The 15718-nt window shown below is 36.7% G+C and overlaps 2 protein-coding genes across 2 annotated transcripts; one reads left to right on the forward strand and one right to left on the reverse strand.

Moving 5' to 3' along the window:
• The first annotated feature begins 3441 nt into the window (after positions 1-3441).
• Positions 3442-5708, forward strand: nfkbiaa (nuclear factor of kappa light polypeptide gene enhancer in B-cells inhibitor, alpha a). Its single transcript, XM_065257391.1, has 6 exons — positions 3442-3728; positions 4197-4302; positions 4413-4620; positions 4725-4813; positions 4905-5162; positions 5278-5708. The coding sequence occupies exons 1-6, from the start codon at positions 3496-3498 to the stop codon at positions 5308-5310; spliced, it is 927 nt and encodes a 308-aa protein (XP_065113463.1). The 5' UTR covers positions 3442-3495; the 3' UTR covers positions 5311-5708.
• A 356-nt stretch (positions 5709-6064) lies between these two features.
• Positions 6065-15351, reverse strand: psma6b (proteasome 20S subunit alpha 6b). The gene is made up of 7 exons (XM_065257392.1): positions 15178-15351; positions 14479-14573; positions 12755-12836; positions 12245-12400; positions 8404-8582; positions 7535-7629; positions 6065-7042 (listed from the first exon to the last, which is right to left on the reverse strand). Exons 1-7 carry the CDS (start codon positions 15251-15253, stop codon positions 6985-6987), a joined length of 741 nt encoding a protein of 246 aa, XP_065113464.1. The 5' UTR covers positions 15254-15351; the 3' UTR covers positions 6065-6984.
• Between the last annotated feature and the right edge of the window lie 367 nt (positions 15352-15718).

Below are 15718 nucleotides of genomic sequence, written 5' to 3' on the forward strand. Positions count from 1 at the left end.
ACTCAAATATGGGCTGTGATGTGGAAAAAATCCTAGGTTTTGTTAAATCACATGTGATGTTGTAGTACCCATTCTAACAAAGATAAGACATTATGAATGTGGTTGATTTTGCAACAGACCTTTACAAAAATGAATGTCCTCGATGGAAGAATTTTTCTATAAACTTACTTTAATTAAATTAAAGGGACACTCAATTTTTTTGAAAATAGGCTCATTTTCCAGATCCCCTAGAGTTAAACAATTGATTTTTACAGTTTTGGAATCCATTCAGCCGATCTCCCAGTCTAGCGGTACCACTTTTAGCATAGCTTAGCATAATACATTGAATCTTATTAGACCACTCTAAAAATAACCAAAGAGTTTGGATATTTTGCCTATTTAAAACTGGCTAGGAATACTCTCATTACGTTGTAATAATCAAGGAATTTGCTGCCGTACCATGGCTGCAGCAGGCGCAATAATATTACAACCGACGGTAAATAGTCCCCTTGAAACAATAGCTTTAAATTTTCCATCAGTCTTAGTACACGATGTAACTACAGAAGAGTCAAATTTTAAATAGGAAAAATATCCAAACTCTTTGTTATTTTTGAGCACTATTCCAATGTTCTAATCAGACTCAATGGATTATGCTAAGCTATGCTAAAAGTGGTAGCGCCAGACCCTAAGAATAGTTGAATGGATTCCAAAATGGTAAAAATCATATGTTTAACTCTGTTTAACTTAATAAAAAAAATGGAGTGTCCCTTTAAAGGAATAGGAATGTATCTACTAACTACTATCAATGTTTGTAAATGAACACTTGGGAAGCACTTTATATTAGATTGTTGTTCTACATGAAAATATTTTGAGATACTACCAGCTCTGAGCCTAACCCATAGTAGGATAATATTTAAAAATAATTTGGTGGTAAGTGGAATGTAAAGATGTATTAGGAAAACTGCAGTGGGGTCCAAAATCCTCACATTTAACACCTGTATATATGGAAATTAAAAAGTATATTTAATAAAAAAAAATGTTACAAAAAAGTTATAAAATAAAGTGAGACTGATATTCTATAAATAGCATAGTGACACACATTATTAAGTGCATTATCACACGAGACGCAGGTATTTCTGCTAAAACACATGGTTACTTTTGTTTGGTGGTGGTTTATGGGGAGGTGACAAACATGAAACGTGGGTTTAACCTCGAACATCAAGTTCTGGAACAAGTGCTTATGGGTTTTCCTGGTATGTGAACACTTGAACATTCTAAGGATTCCTGCTCTTTGTTTGTTTACAGATTTGCGCAATGTGTGGCGTCTCGGAGACACCTGAATACAACTACTAACCGAAGCTGGATCATGACTCATTGCTCAAGTATAGGTCTACCCCAGATTAACACAACCCACACACTGATCTTTAAAGTGCTGCCAGACTTACAATAGTGGGTCAGACTGTCGACCTACAAAGGGGTTGAAATGTATACAAAATCAAACTCCCACCATTCATAAAGCAATAAAATCTTTGCAAGACACCAAAATTTTTAATTTGTTTAATTTAGTCACATCCTGTTATATTTAATATAGTAAGTTTAGAATTTTTTAGCAACTTGTAAATTTGCTATTAGATCATACTGAGTTCAAAAGCATTCAAGTTCAAACTTGTGTGTGTTTCAACTCAGGGAATGTTCCAGTACTTGTAAATCTCCCTTCTCTGAAGTAAGGAAATGTTTGAAATTCATAACCATGGAAACTACGGTTTTCACTCACTTCAGTTATGTATTTCTGATTGCTTAATAACAAAAAAGTATGACAACACGCCACGCTATATGGTATGATCTCAATTTTCATCTTGTCTTGCGTCACAGTATCGCCGCATGGTGACATAAGAGCATGCTGTTGTTAGAAACGGTTGCTATTGTTATGCTCCTCCTCTTATGCAAACAATGCTTTAGTAGTTTCCAGTTCAAATGTCATGACAAGACAGGTACAGGCAGGACAGCATTACACCAGTTAATTCACGATTTACTTCTATTGCTGGAGTTTCCATCAAGTTTATTTACACGGTCCGTCCCTTGCTTTGTTTAAAGAGGTGGATTTGAAACCAGACAGATACTAACACTTCACTCCTTTGTTCTTTAGTGGTCTCATTTTGACAAATAAAAGAATAATACACACACGCACACACATATGCAAAGCAACACAACTGCACACAATTGAGATTGTAGTAAAGATGATGTTCAGAGGGGACAAAGCCCCAGAGCCAGAAACTCATGGAAAATACTAAAAAAAGGTTAAATAAGTTGGCTAATGCTACTTGACGTCTTTGAAGGGGGAGCCCCAGCAAAAAAAGTGCAGGGGACTAACATGAACCCCCCAACCCCGCTTTCGTTCAGCAGTTTGAGGGGCCTTCCATGTGGGATGTTTCACTTTAGTTTTACATTAAACTGACTCAGCTCTTATCTTATTCATATATATTTCTTAAGTGAAATGCATGCTTTCCTTTAAAACATGCTTTTACAGTTACTGCAGCATATCAAATGGTCTTTAGTTTTTATACTAGGCACTTTTTAAGGTTTATTTACTTAATAGATATACAGAGGTCCTAATAAGTGTCTAGACATGTTAAGTCACATATAGGTGAATAATAAGTCGTTGATCATACAAACAAAGGATGCAATTTTTAACTACATTTTTGCAGATACTTTAACCAGATAGCGTCATGTCAATTTTTAGTGGTTGTCTGAATTGCATTCTCCTGGACACAGGTGAAGCAAGTGCAATTGGTCCACAAAATGTGACTGACAACCAAAATGTGGACAAAAAAGTATGGGTGGTTTCCCAAACAGGGGTTAGCTGAAGACAGGACTAGACCTTAGTTTAATTAGGAAATATAACTAGTTTTAACAAACATGCCTTACTAAAAACATTACTTGTGTGCATTTCGAGGGAAAAATATATTTGAGTATTTTTTGTTAATTTTTCTTGAGCAGATTTAATATTAATTGAAAATAAATGTAACTTGTTTTAATATTTTGTATTAATTATTAAATTATTATTATTATTATTATTTAGAATATGAATTTAATGTCCAAATATGTTTGGGGTCTACATTACGCACAACCAAAAAAAAAAAAAAAAAACTTTAGACGTGTTTATTCCATTCAGCTGACTAAAATAAAGGGTCTTTATTTATGATGCCTGATTTCCTCCTGACTTCATTCACGCGCCTTTTTCATTCATCTAACCCTGCGTTTAGTGCGGGACTGCACGGTACATTTGAATGTGTAATAGGAAAATTCAGATTTTCATTCTTACTTCGCGGAGTCATCTTGAGGGAAATTCTCTAAATAAAAGCCCGCTACGAGTTCCCCTTTTCAGCGTAAAGTCAAGATAACTTCACACGGAAATCCCCATCCTCCTCACAATGCAATATAAAAGCTCTTGCGCCGCCCTCTCAAAGCATTTAACTGCTGAGTGCGATAGAGAGCGCATCGTCCACAACGAACGCAATGGATATACAAACACTTGCCAGCAATAACTATATGGATCCTAACTTTGATGACATGGATTTGAAAAACAGGAAAGTGCAACACTGTGAGGATCGCGTTGATAGTGGCGTGGATTCGTTAAAGGAGGACGAGTACATAAAACTTCTGGGCGAAATGGCGAATCTGGAAATTCCGCGTGAAAGTGTAAATACATACGAACCTTGGAAACAAGAAGTCACGGAAGATGGAGACACGTAAGTTTAACATGTTTTACTTAATATAAAAAAATATTACACAATGCAAGGTTTTCTCCAGCTAAAAGAAAATGTGCAAGAATCTGCACGAATTAAACCAAAGTTAAAGTTGGTTTAAATTTGTGTATTGGCTATTATATGAACGAAACGCAGAAAATTATAAGATCAACTTTTTAAAACTCCTGCAAGCAACAATTCGGAAGTAAACAAATAGTCTACTGCACTTTGGCACGGCACCGAAAGTGGGAGGAGCTTAAAACACAAAGTGCGCATGCAGGAAAGTCCCTGGCACGCGGCCAAGCGCAGATAATGCATCAAATGTGTCAAGCCGCACTGGTTGGAAATAACCTTAAAAAATCCATTCTTGCGCAACACCGCCTGCTTGCACCGTGTCTCTGCTAAACCACATCCTTTGAGAAAGTTCTTTAAATATTGATTTCTAAAAAAAACTCCCACATTTTTTTCCAGGTATCTTCACCTTGCAATCATTCACGAGGCTGAGGACTATGCCATCCAGATCATCAAACAGTGTCACAATGACTCATTCTTGAACAGGCAGAACAACCAAAGACAGGTAATTGACATAAATGTTTGCTAAAAAAATACCTTTTTAGGAAAATGGCTTTTGTTGTTTCCATCTCGACTGCTTATTTAATCGAAAATCTGTGTGATTTAAATTTCCAGACTGCTCTGCATCTAGCCGTGATCATGGAAAAGCCACAAATGGTGGAGAGGTTGCTGAAGGCCGGATGTGACCCCTGCCTCGTCGATCAAAGTGGAAACACTGCACTCCACATTGCTTGCAAAAGAGGATCTTTAGCTTGCTTCTCAGTGCTCACTCAGATCCAGACCCAGCACCTTCGATCCATCCTCACCCTCCCAAATTACAGCGGTAAGTGAAGATCCAACACAATATAGCTGCTTCATTAAAGTATTTTTTTGATTTTTTAACCTTCAAGAGCGGTTTGTGAAGAATTGTCTTTCTTTTTATCGCAGGACATACTTGTCTCCACATAGCAGCCGTTCACTGTTACCTGTCAATGGTGGAGATTCTGGTCCAGCTTGGGGCAGACATTAACGCAAAGGTACGGTATTCATTAATATACTCTCCATCTTATTTGGGATAACACATTGGATTATAAAGAGGACTAACATGGGCTTTGTTGTCTTGTTTAGGAGCAGTGTAGTGGCCGTACGTCGTTGCATTTGGCGGTGGACCTGCAGAACTTGGATCTGGTGCGCACACTCATTGCTTTGGGAGCTGATGTCAATAGCCTTACCTATGGCGGCTACACCCCCTACCACTTGACGTTTGGCCGAACAAACTGTGAGATCCAAAGCCAGCTTTTTAATCGGACCGCCCAAGAACTTATTCCAATGCCAGAGAGCGAGTCGGAGGAGAGCGATGAGGAACTTGCATCTGATGATGAATGTGTACGTTTCTTTTAACATAATTGATTATAATTTTTGGATAAATGCATTCAAGTAGCATATGAGACGCTTAAAGTGTCTACAGATTTCTAATCGTGAATATGTTGTTCTTTTGCAGATATATGATGACATCCAGTTTTGTGGGAGATAGACTGACTGTCGGAGCAACGTTACTTAGACTAAACGCACAGCAGCAACAGCCGTAGATGCTGTTTCGGAACGTTCTCGCCGAAGGTCGTGCCACGTCAAAGGAACCCAGCCGGATCCAGAATGGCAAAAAGCATTTCCGGGTGACACACGATCGTGATGGTGCTGTTAAACGTGGAGAAATCCCAGAGAAAGCTGGACAGAGACCCTTTACATAAAATACCTTTGAAATCTACTTTTGAAACCAAAGAAATGGGAGAAAGTTTGTATATTGTGTAAATACACAGAGATATATTTTTATATTTGTAAATTTGTCAAATAACATATTGTACATAATGTTTCTAGATTATATAACACTGTGAAAATATTTTTACATTAAAAAATAAGTGAATGAATAACATATGAACATTTGTCTGAGTGTTTCTTGTATTGAGTGTACTAAACAGATTTCATAACCCCTGGAAATTTTCTGAGTTGTGAAATGTGTGAAAGAACATTAACCCATGAACTGGTTCAATACCAAGGTTCAGGGAAAAAGGCCCTCCATATGTACAGTAAATGGTATCATTTCCTTTTTGTGACTCATGAGATGTGTCACTATATAAAATTCCTCATGTCTGCTAAAGCACAGTCATGTTTAATTGACTCACGCCTATTATTACGGTTTAGACAAAAGAGAAAACAGAACTCATAACTGCTATCTATGAGGTTTTTAATCATTGTATTCAGTACTGGGATTTTATTTATGTATATTAAAAGTATAATAAACGCATATTCAGACAAAAGAAATGATTGATTTGACAGATGTCCGCTTTACTGATTCAAAGTAAATAAATCTAGAAATCTTTTTATAGATCTATAAATCTTAAGACCTTAATAAAATAAACAGCTGGGAATTTTAACATTTAGGGAAATTCCTTTTCTTTGTTCTCCTGAGAATGAGAATTATACAACTAGATCCTTTGGAAAGACTAGAGTATGACGGACATTATCATCCCTATGTCACATGGAGAAGGGTGGTTTCCAACTATTATTATTATTATTATTATACAAACATTTTAGATATTATACACACACAATAGCTTGAGGTCAACATATGGTAGCTACATATGGTGGTCATATTAGGACCATAAATAACGAAAATCACACTTAAACATCAAAATCCAAATTTGTTTAGATTATTAGTAACATAGCCAAGTTGATCCGTGAAATCTTTCATATTACCTCATACCAGAAACTTTTTTTGTTACAATGGAGAGTTAAAAATTTTATACTAAGCAATATGAATGAGTCACATGATTAAGTATACACTATGTATAAACCACAAAAGCATGTGTTTAACTTTCCTTGCATGATCATCTCTAGTCAGCCCCATCTGACTCAAAGTCCATTTAAGACATAACTACATTCAGAAAGAATTCTTTACAATATTTCCTGGTTAGGGAAAACACAGAATAAATGAAAATGAAAGATGGGTGTGCTTGGTGATTGCCCTGTTAAAAGTTTACTCCTTGTACTTCCTGATAAATATGAAAGAAAAAAGTAAAAGAAGCAGCTGGAGTCTTAAAAGTTTTTTCTCAAAATGTATTTAATGAAACGGGGGGAATTTACATGACAACAAGGGCTTTGACCGGAATCCTACACATCCCTGGACTTTCTGAGTAGCACAATGGACACATCAGTCCCTCTCTGATAAACAGACCAAGTGAGTGTCCACTTCTGCCTCTGACAAAATCCTAAAACCGAGAGGAAATTATTAAGTCAACAAGAAAACAATCTTTTTAAAAAAGTCAAATGGTACAGCACAGCATTAGAAACTAAACCATCATGGGTTTATAATTACCCACACAATAAAATGGATAAATGAATATAATGTAAGTTGCTGTGAGACAACAGGTCCCTCACTGGGGGACAAATCTGGTTGGACAAATCTCACACAAAAAAAAAAAAAAAACCACTGCCAATACTTGATTTACATACACACACATATACAGGCACTGATACGGGGGACGAAAGTGGTGTAGGTATGTTTGCATGTGTAAAACCAGCTTATGGTGTGCACGTGCACCCACATCGCCTCCGCAGGGAATAAAGGAACGGGCAAAGATGGTAGGTGAGCTAAGCTATGTCACTCGTCACAGTTGCTCTGTGTAATGTATACATTTTATAATAGAAAATAGCATAGAGACTGGAAATCTTTGTGTAAATTGTGACTGCATTCCACACACCTGAATTTCGGATCCTCTGCCGTGATGACACCAATCTCCAACTCAGATGGCTTGAAATCGATTGTCAGAACAGTTGATAAGCAGGTGATTGCTGTCTGTGAATGAAAATGTTTCCTCAATTAAGATAAACATCATATATCTTACTAGCATTGATAATTTTAAGAACATGTATGCATTTTTTTACAGGAGATTTTTGCTTTAAGTTTTTTATAGATTTCAAAATAGATTGGGAAGACCCAGCCTTTGTTGGTTACCTACAAACTGTGTTATCAGGACGTAAATATTTAACAAAATTTACCCTTTTAAACAAACCCTGGTTTATGGGTCTGGTTTGCGGTAATTTACAGGAAGTTATGATTTCTATTTTAAGGGAAACAGTACGACATTGTGCATCAACTTTCATTTACTTCCTTGTTGCCCTGGCAACAAACATAATCCATACAAAATTCCAATGGGACCAGCTAGTTCAACGTAATAGCATTAATGGCTCAGAAAATTTAAAATAAATTCTAGCATCACTTGTTTGCAGTTGTCATCTTTCATGCTATCACATTCATGTAATTTTAAGTGTAATGATATTTTACTTATTACATTATTACATTAAGTTTGGATTAAACTCCAGCGGAGGTGCTTCTAATATAAACATTTTGGGGGTATTTTCAAAGTGGACAATTTTAGTAGAAACAAATATAGAAGCTGAAACTGGAAACCTAGAATTGTTTTAAAAGTATGTTATTGTTTGAACTTATAATTAAATGAATGAGTTCAGTTCAGATCAATTGGAAGCTGCATAGACTGCTAGATTTTAACAAATTGTCAAAAATGGCTATAAAGAAACTGATCCGTGTGATTTAATGTCGAGATTGTACCTCAACTGTCTGCTCAAACGTCCAATCAAGTTTCTTCTTCACTTTTTTCTCCAGAAAGCTGGTTGCCTCTGTCTGCTTCACGCCTGCAGCCGTAGCCTTGAACCCACAGTAATAACCTGCAGGGTCACATTTATATACCTGTGGCCCCAGCTCCTCATCTACACCAATTACAATCATGCCTAAAAAACAAGAGATAAAACAATGCATACCATAAACAACACAATAATACACTAAACCAAAAATGTTTCTCATGATAAAATATGAAGTGGTTCTCATAGACTCTACAAAACGGGTGTCAGGCAATTAAATTGAATTTCATGTTAAAACATTAACCAACATGCAGTATTAAGGTTTGCATGTGGGTCTTGCTCAAAAGGTGATTGTTGACATAAGAGATATTCTAGGTGTAATGCAAGTTAAACTCAATCTATAGCATTTGCAACAATTTTAATTGTCATAAAAATATTTTTAACTTCTTTGTTGTTTATTTAAAACTACAAAAATACACAACAGATAACACTAGTAGGGCTGGACCAGAAAATTCGAATATTCGAATATTCGTTCCGTGGGTTGACATTCGATTTTCAGTTTTGAGATTCGAATATATATAAATATTTTTCAGCGTTAATGCAGAGCTTTTGCCAAGCAGGAAGTGCGCTTCATGCTCCCGCTCTGTAGGTGGCGCAGAGAGACCAACATCCATAGTCAACAGCCATCAAACAGCACCAGTGGAAGAGATCGCCTCGAACGGAAAGCGCGCTTCCTGCTTTGGCATTCACGCTAATAGTGTTGTAAATAACGTTCAGTTTCTTGCAAAAACTGATTGATTTGCTTCACAAGACGTCAATATGTCACACAGAGTTATGGGGGATTACTTTTGTATTGGATATATATGCTTTAGCTCTTAAAGTGTGCGGATCGGTTGACTTGCATGACGGAGCACTGGGGTTTCTGCAAAATATCTTCTTTATTGTTCTGCATGAATATGAAAAAAACATATTGATGGTGTAAGTGTTATAAATAAACTTGATTTTGAAAGTATGCTACCGTTTTATTACAGTTTGTTGAACTTCGTTCATTTATTTTCGTTGTTTTATTTAAATAGCCTACCCTTTACGTTGTCAGTAATTACTGTGCTGCTAATTTCTGATACGGGAATGTTTATTTGTTAGAAAAATGTTAGGCTACCTTATTAAAAGTATTGCTCTTGTGTTTTGTTTCACTAATGCTGTTCTCGCAGGACGCGTGACAGGCACGCCGCTTCCAGCTTGCGCTGTTCTGTAGTATTTTTAAAGTTTATTTCTTAAAGTTTATTCTAAACGTGTCACATGTCCATATTGCACGAAAAAAAGGCACTACACTCCCTTGAGTCCGCAGCAACACATCCGCCACATAATAAAACTGTAGATAAACAGACACACACACACACACACACACAGATTCCTGCCTTTATTAAAGAGAAAAATATGTTCAGCCCCTCCTTCCGAAGCTTCGAATATTCGATTTTATTTCTACTAGAGCTTCGAAGCTCAAAAAATGGTATTCGGAACAGCCCTAAACACTAGTACACAAATTTTGGGAAATTAACGACTTCCGGGATAAAATGTGTTAATTCGCACATATTTTGATTAGATGAATTTGAAAATAGGCGTTTTCAAGATAATTTACAATAAAGATTTATACTTATCTATACACAGGCAAGTATGTTTGTCTATAAGGGAGAGGGTTGTGGTGATCATGATGCCTTGTAACTTCTCGACAAAGTACGGTAACAATGAAAATGGAACCATATTAAAGTTTATAAATTTATCTTCACTAAAGACTACGACCTAAATTTAATAATAATTTAATAGTCTTTTATTGCAGAGTACATTTGTCTTAGCCAGACTGACGCACACATCACACAGTTACGTTTGGTGGCTTGCGAAAGTGTCATTGCCTAACATCTCCAAGGAACAGTCGCATGCTATTTTCATGAAAAAGCATAAAAATGCTACATGAAAAAAAACTATAAATGAATGGAAAGTTATGGTATTTGTATCAATAAAAAAATAAATAACAATTGCTGTGGCATCATTCTCATTAGCCTCTTCCACACAGTAATTTTGGTACATTACCATGAATTTATCAGAATGGATTTACCAGTTAATACAAAACTGTGCTGTTCACACACGCAGTTACTTGTCTTTTTACCAGTAAGACATCTTTCATACATCAATTTCACAATACCGGTAAACTCGGTGAGAAAGGGGAAGTTACCTGTGGCGTGAGGCGAGCTCAGTGTTGTATTTGTAAACAATGGTGGGGTTATGACTTCATATCCATAGTTCGTATTTTGTTGTTTTCACATCTGTGGCAAACGCTGACTGTCGCGAAGTTGCTCGTGACCAAACAACAAAACCTGCGTCTTAAAAACAGTACTGTTTGCACATTAGACTTTACAGAGGGTGTGCTAAGGACGTCGGAAATTCGTCAAATAGATTGTAAGCTGTTTTAAACAACTTTGGTGAAAAATGTGGATGTTAACTTCAGGTGTGCTCGACGTTAAATCAACTTCCGTGTGGAAACGTCCGTAAACAGTGCGGGGGTAAACGCGTCACCTTTATCAAAACTTTATAATTGGCCCAAAGCTGTCAGCAAGGTCTGACGTTGTCTGTTCTAAATGCCGGTAATCTATATTTTTTGTTCACACGTAGCATTTACCAGTAAATTACTGGTAATCTTACATCTTCTCTTACTGGTAAATTGGCCGCACTGATTTACCAGAAAGGTTCTGTTCACACATAATCTGTTAACTGCAATTTACCAGTAAATTACCAGTAAAGACTGTATGTGTGAAAGGGACTATTGCGTTATCACATGTTGCAGAAAAGTTATGAAGCATTATCACACAAAATGAATTATTTTTATGCAACTCTGACCTGTAGCTGTATCCTGGAAACTAGAGCCAATTAGCACTCAGGAGGACTTAATTTCCCTTTATTACTGAACCAATTTTGGTCAAATTTAGTTACTTTAATTTCAGAGGCTTTCTCCTTGTAGACCACTGTTACCAATAATAATGAAACTTTATATAAATCTTTAATTTTCGGATTTAAAAAATAATTTTAATATGAAAAAATGGCTAAATAACCTACTTTATGTATTGCATACCTATTTGGATAAATGTGTTAAATAAATTCAACTTCGATATAATGTATAACTTTTACAACTTTACATTTAAAACTGTGTTTTTAATATTCACGGATACCACCATTCAAACTAGTGCTGGGCAATATACAGGTTCAAATGATAAACTGGTTTGAATTACACACACGGTACGAATGAACAACGACAACAAAAAAAGGCATACGAGTAGGAGAGGAATGGCAGTGGAATACATTTTTAAAAATAGCAGTGCAGAACACAAGGGTCTCGAGAAGCATTTGCGCCTCTTCTGCCATGCTGCTACATTCATTGAAAAATGTTGCCATGCCACTGTAAACAAAAGCTTGCAACGCCTGCCCCACCTGCAGGGGCTTCTGATTGGTTCCACTGTTCTGTAAGTGATATTGATGAGCTGCGCTCATGTAAATGTTACAACTATTTAGACAGCATCATAAAGCATGGCACTTATAAGCAAGTTTGTCATTGTACTATTTTGTTGTTGTTGTGTTTAAAATAAACAAAAAATCCAGAGGCCTTGAAACCGTTAAACGCCCAGCACTAATTCAAAGTTTAAATATTTTTAGTTAATCAAAATACATAATGCAACAAATGCTTTAGATTGAGGTTAAAATGAATAATACTTTTAAGAGCTTGACACTTGTTGTCCCATAGTGTATATAAACTGTGTCCTTACAGCAGCCGAGCGGCCTCATCTCTGCGTTTTGTGTGTAAACCTGAGAGATGTCAGCTATTCTTTTGCAAAGCATGTCAACTGGAATCTCATATCCATACTTATACTTCCAGTTCGCCGCCTCATAGCGAGCACGTTGCACTTGAGACTTGCTGTCAGCTGAATGTAAAACACAAGACATCAGTTAGTAGTGTGTCAATTCTTAATACAGACATCATAAAGTATATTAGTAAGGGAATTGTGCATGTGACATTCACATATCTGACCCTGGACTACAAAACCTTGGGTATACAAGTCTCATCATGGGTAGATTTGTAGCAATAGCCAACAATGGGTCAAAATTCTCCATTTTTCTTTTATGACAAAAATCATTAGGATATTAAGTAAAGATCACGTTTCATATTTTGTCAAATTTTTAGTAGAAATATATCAAAACTTTATTTTTTGTGTGTCTACACCTTATATGACAAGTTTTCAGTTCCAGGGTCACATAAGGGAAAGTAATTTCTGTACCTGTCATTCCCGACATGACGCAGCCGATGTTCTCAGTGATTTTGAATAAGTGAGTAACAGTGGATGCATCTAGAAGCTTATCCTGAACGAGAGACATCACAGTTTATATGTACTACAGAAACTGAACTGGCCAATAATAGTAATAACAAACTTCTTCCTGTAGCTTATGGCACTTTTCCATTGCATAGTACCTCACGGTTTGATTTGGGTCAGGTCGGGTCAGCTCACCTCACTTTGGCTTGGTTAGCTTTTCCATTGAGTTTAGGAACATATCGGAGTGGGAGGGATTATAGGCGTGTGGTTTTATTTGCACTGCCTACTGCTGTGACATCATACAAGTGAGAGTCGTTGTACATTTCCATACATTTATTTATTTCTCAGTCTGCCACAAAGTTAAAATTGACCACCACAAATAGATGTTTGCACATAGCGTTTATCACTACCTTTGTCTCACATGACAGTTTTTTCTACAAAAACCCAGTCAAATGTGCCGCCACAAACTGGAAGTCTGGAAAAATACTGTTATGTTGTTCCTGATTCTCAACCTGTGCATGTTTTTCATTGCTAAAAGGGAGTTTGGGAACTTACAGCAAAGCACAGATGACAACAGGTTTACTCAAGACACAGCGCAAAGCTAGCATGAAGATAAAGCTAATCTGTTACATTATAGCGATGATGCTGGTAGTTACGATTCTCTAAGACCAATCGGTGATCAACAGTGTTTTCGCGTCCATTTGGTGTCAGCTCGGGATGGTTGGAACCCCGACCGAGGCGGTACTAAAAAAAGTATTGCGTACTACGTACTGTAGTGATCTACAGTGTTTTCGCGTCCATTTGGTGTCAGCTCGGGTGGGTTGGAACCCCGACTGAGGTGGTACTGAAAAAAGTATTGCGTACTACGTACTGCACCCAGTGGAAAATCCCCCTTAAGTAAGCTTACCTGACACCACCCTATCCAAACCGTACTATGCAATGGAAAAGCGCCATCATTTGGACAGTTCACCCCAGTATGAAAATGTTGTCATTAATTACTCACCCTCATGTCGCTTCACACCCATAAGACCTTTGTTCATCTGCAGAACACAAATTTAGATATTTATGATGAAATCTGGGAGCGTTCTGACCCTCCACCCATTCACAGAAAAGCAACTACCACATTCAACGCCCAGAAAGGCAGTAAAGTCATCATTTAAATAGTCCAAGTGCCTGCAGTGGTTCAATCTTCATTTCATGAAGTGACAAGAATAACTTTTCTTCTCTTTGATGTTGTTCTCCACTGCAAGTTCAAAAGAGCATCACAGTGCATGCACGTGGTGCTGACTATCATTGCACAATTTTTTTGATTGAACCCCTACAGGCACATGGACTATTTTAACATTGTCTGCTTGCCTTTCTGGGCCCTGAAAGTGGTAGTTGCTTTTATGTTGGAGGGCGGGGTCATAAAGCACTTGGATTTCATCAAAAATATCTTCATTCGTGTTCTGAAGATGACCGACTTCAGGTCTTACAGGTGATGAATCACATAGGTCGAGTAATTAATGCCAAACTTTGTATTCTGGGGTGAGCTATCATTTAAATTGACAGCATTAGCAGCGCCAAAGCCAAGGGTTCAATCCCAAAGGAGAGCACATAGTGATAAAACATAATGAATGCACTGTAAGTTCCTTTGGAAGAAAGCTCTGACAAATACATAAATGTAATGCAAAACACGAGACTACACTTACTGGGACTTTTTTTTGTGTGACGACTACTGCACAGTCCTTTCCCCGAACAGCAACTGATGTAAGACCACCCTGATTTATGGCCTTGAATGCATATTCTGTATGAATGAGACAGAAAAGTTATTTAGTAAGCGATGCATTTAATTTAGTAATACATGTAGTTTAGTGTGAGTTGCGACCCTCCGTTTTCAAACAAGAGAGGATATTAAAATCCCACCGCAACTTAAACCAACTTACAATGACAACACAAGTACAAGTGAAGTTACACATAATAAGTTATTACAGACCTAGAAAACCCTTATATAATGGTTAAGTTAACCTTAGTTACTAAACTTATTATTAAACAAAACCCAGACAGGTTATTAAAGCTTATTATACTGTTTGGGCATTCCAAGGGTAATTAAAATTCAATACAATCGCAATTTACACACATACTGTACATCCATCCATCCTCCATCCATCAGTCACTCTATGCTAACGCTAACCGGGTAATGCCACACAACAAAATGCATTAAATAAATAAAAAACAAGAAAAATAAAACTAAAGATTTCTGGACAATATATTCATATGACAGATAAAGGATAATTACACCTGACAACTATCTCTAATGTAAGAGAGGGGGATCCGAGCGGCACTATAGCGACATGACTGTGCACTTACACCAACAGTTTATAAAGTGAAATAAACTCTTCCATACTCACCTACTTGATAAAGTCTTCCCTCCGGAGAGAAAATAGTAATGTGACGGTCAAAACCTGCACTGGAACCCCGGGACATGATTATGAGAAATTTAAAAACCGTGAAAATAAAAAACAGTTACAATCATGAGTGAACAGCGACATGCAGAATAACCCGGAAGTTGCGTTCATTGTCTTTCCGGGTCAACAAAAGCGACGAGGGAGCATGGAGCATATGCGCGTATACGAGACAAATAATAAAAGAATAAATAAAATTAAGCTAGTAATACTATGATTTTATTCTTGAGTTTTTACATTTGTTTCTTTAACTTTTTAAGTTTTAACTTTTAAGGCTTGGACTTCACAATACTGATTTCAACCTTCGATATGGCCTTAGTCAATAATAAAGATATCAAGGTTATTTTCACAGAATGTTCTTTACATTATCTAGGATGGTTTTGTGTATAAAGTGATAAAGACAATAATAGACAAACTTTTGCTTAAAGCGAACAAGTAAATTATGATTGAACAATTTATTTCATAAATTTCATCATATTTTGTAGCA

This window comes from Paramisgurnus dabryanus, chromosome 12 (assembly GCF_030506205.2).
Source record: "Paramisgurnus dabryanus chromosome 12, PD_genome_1.1, whole genome shotgun sequence".
Classification (NCBI taxonomy): domain Eukaryota; kingdom Metazoa; phylum Chordata; class Actinopteri; order Cypriniformes; family Cobitidae; genus Paramisgurnus; species Paramisgurnus dabryanus.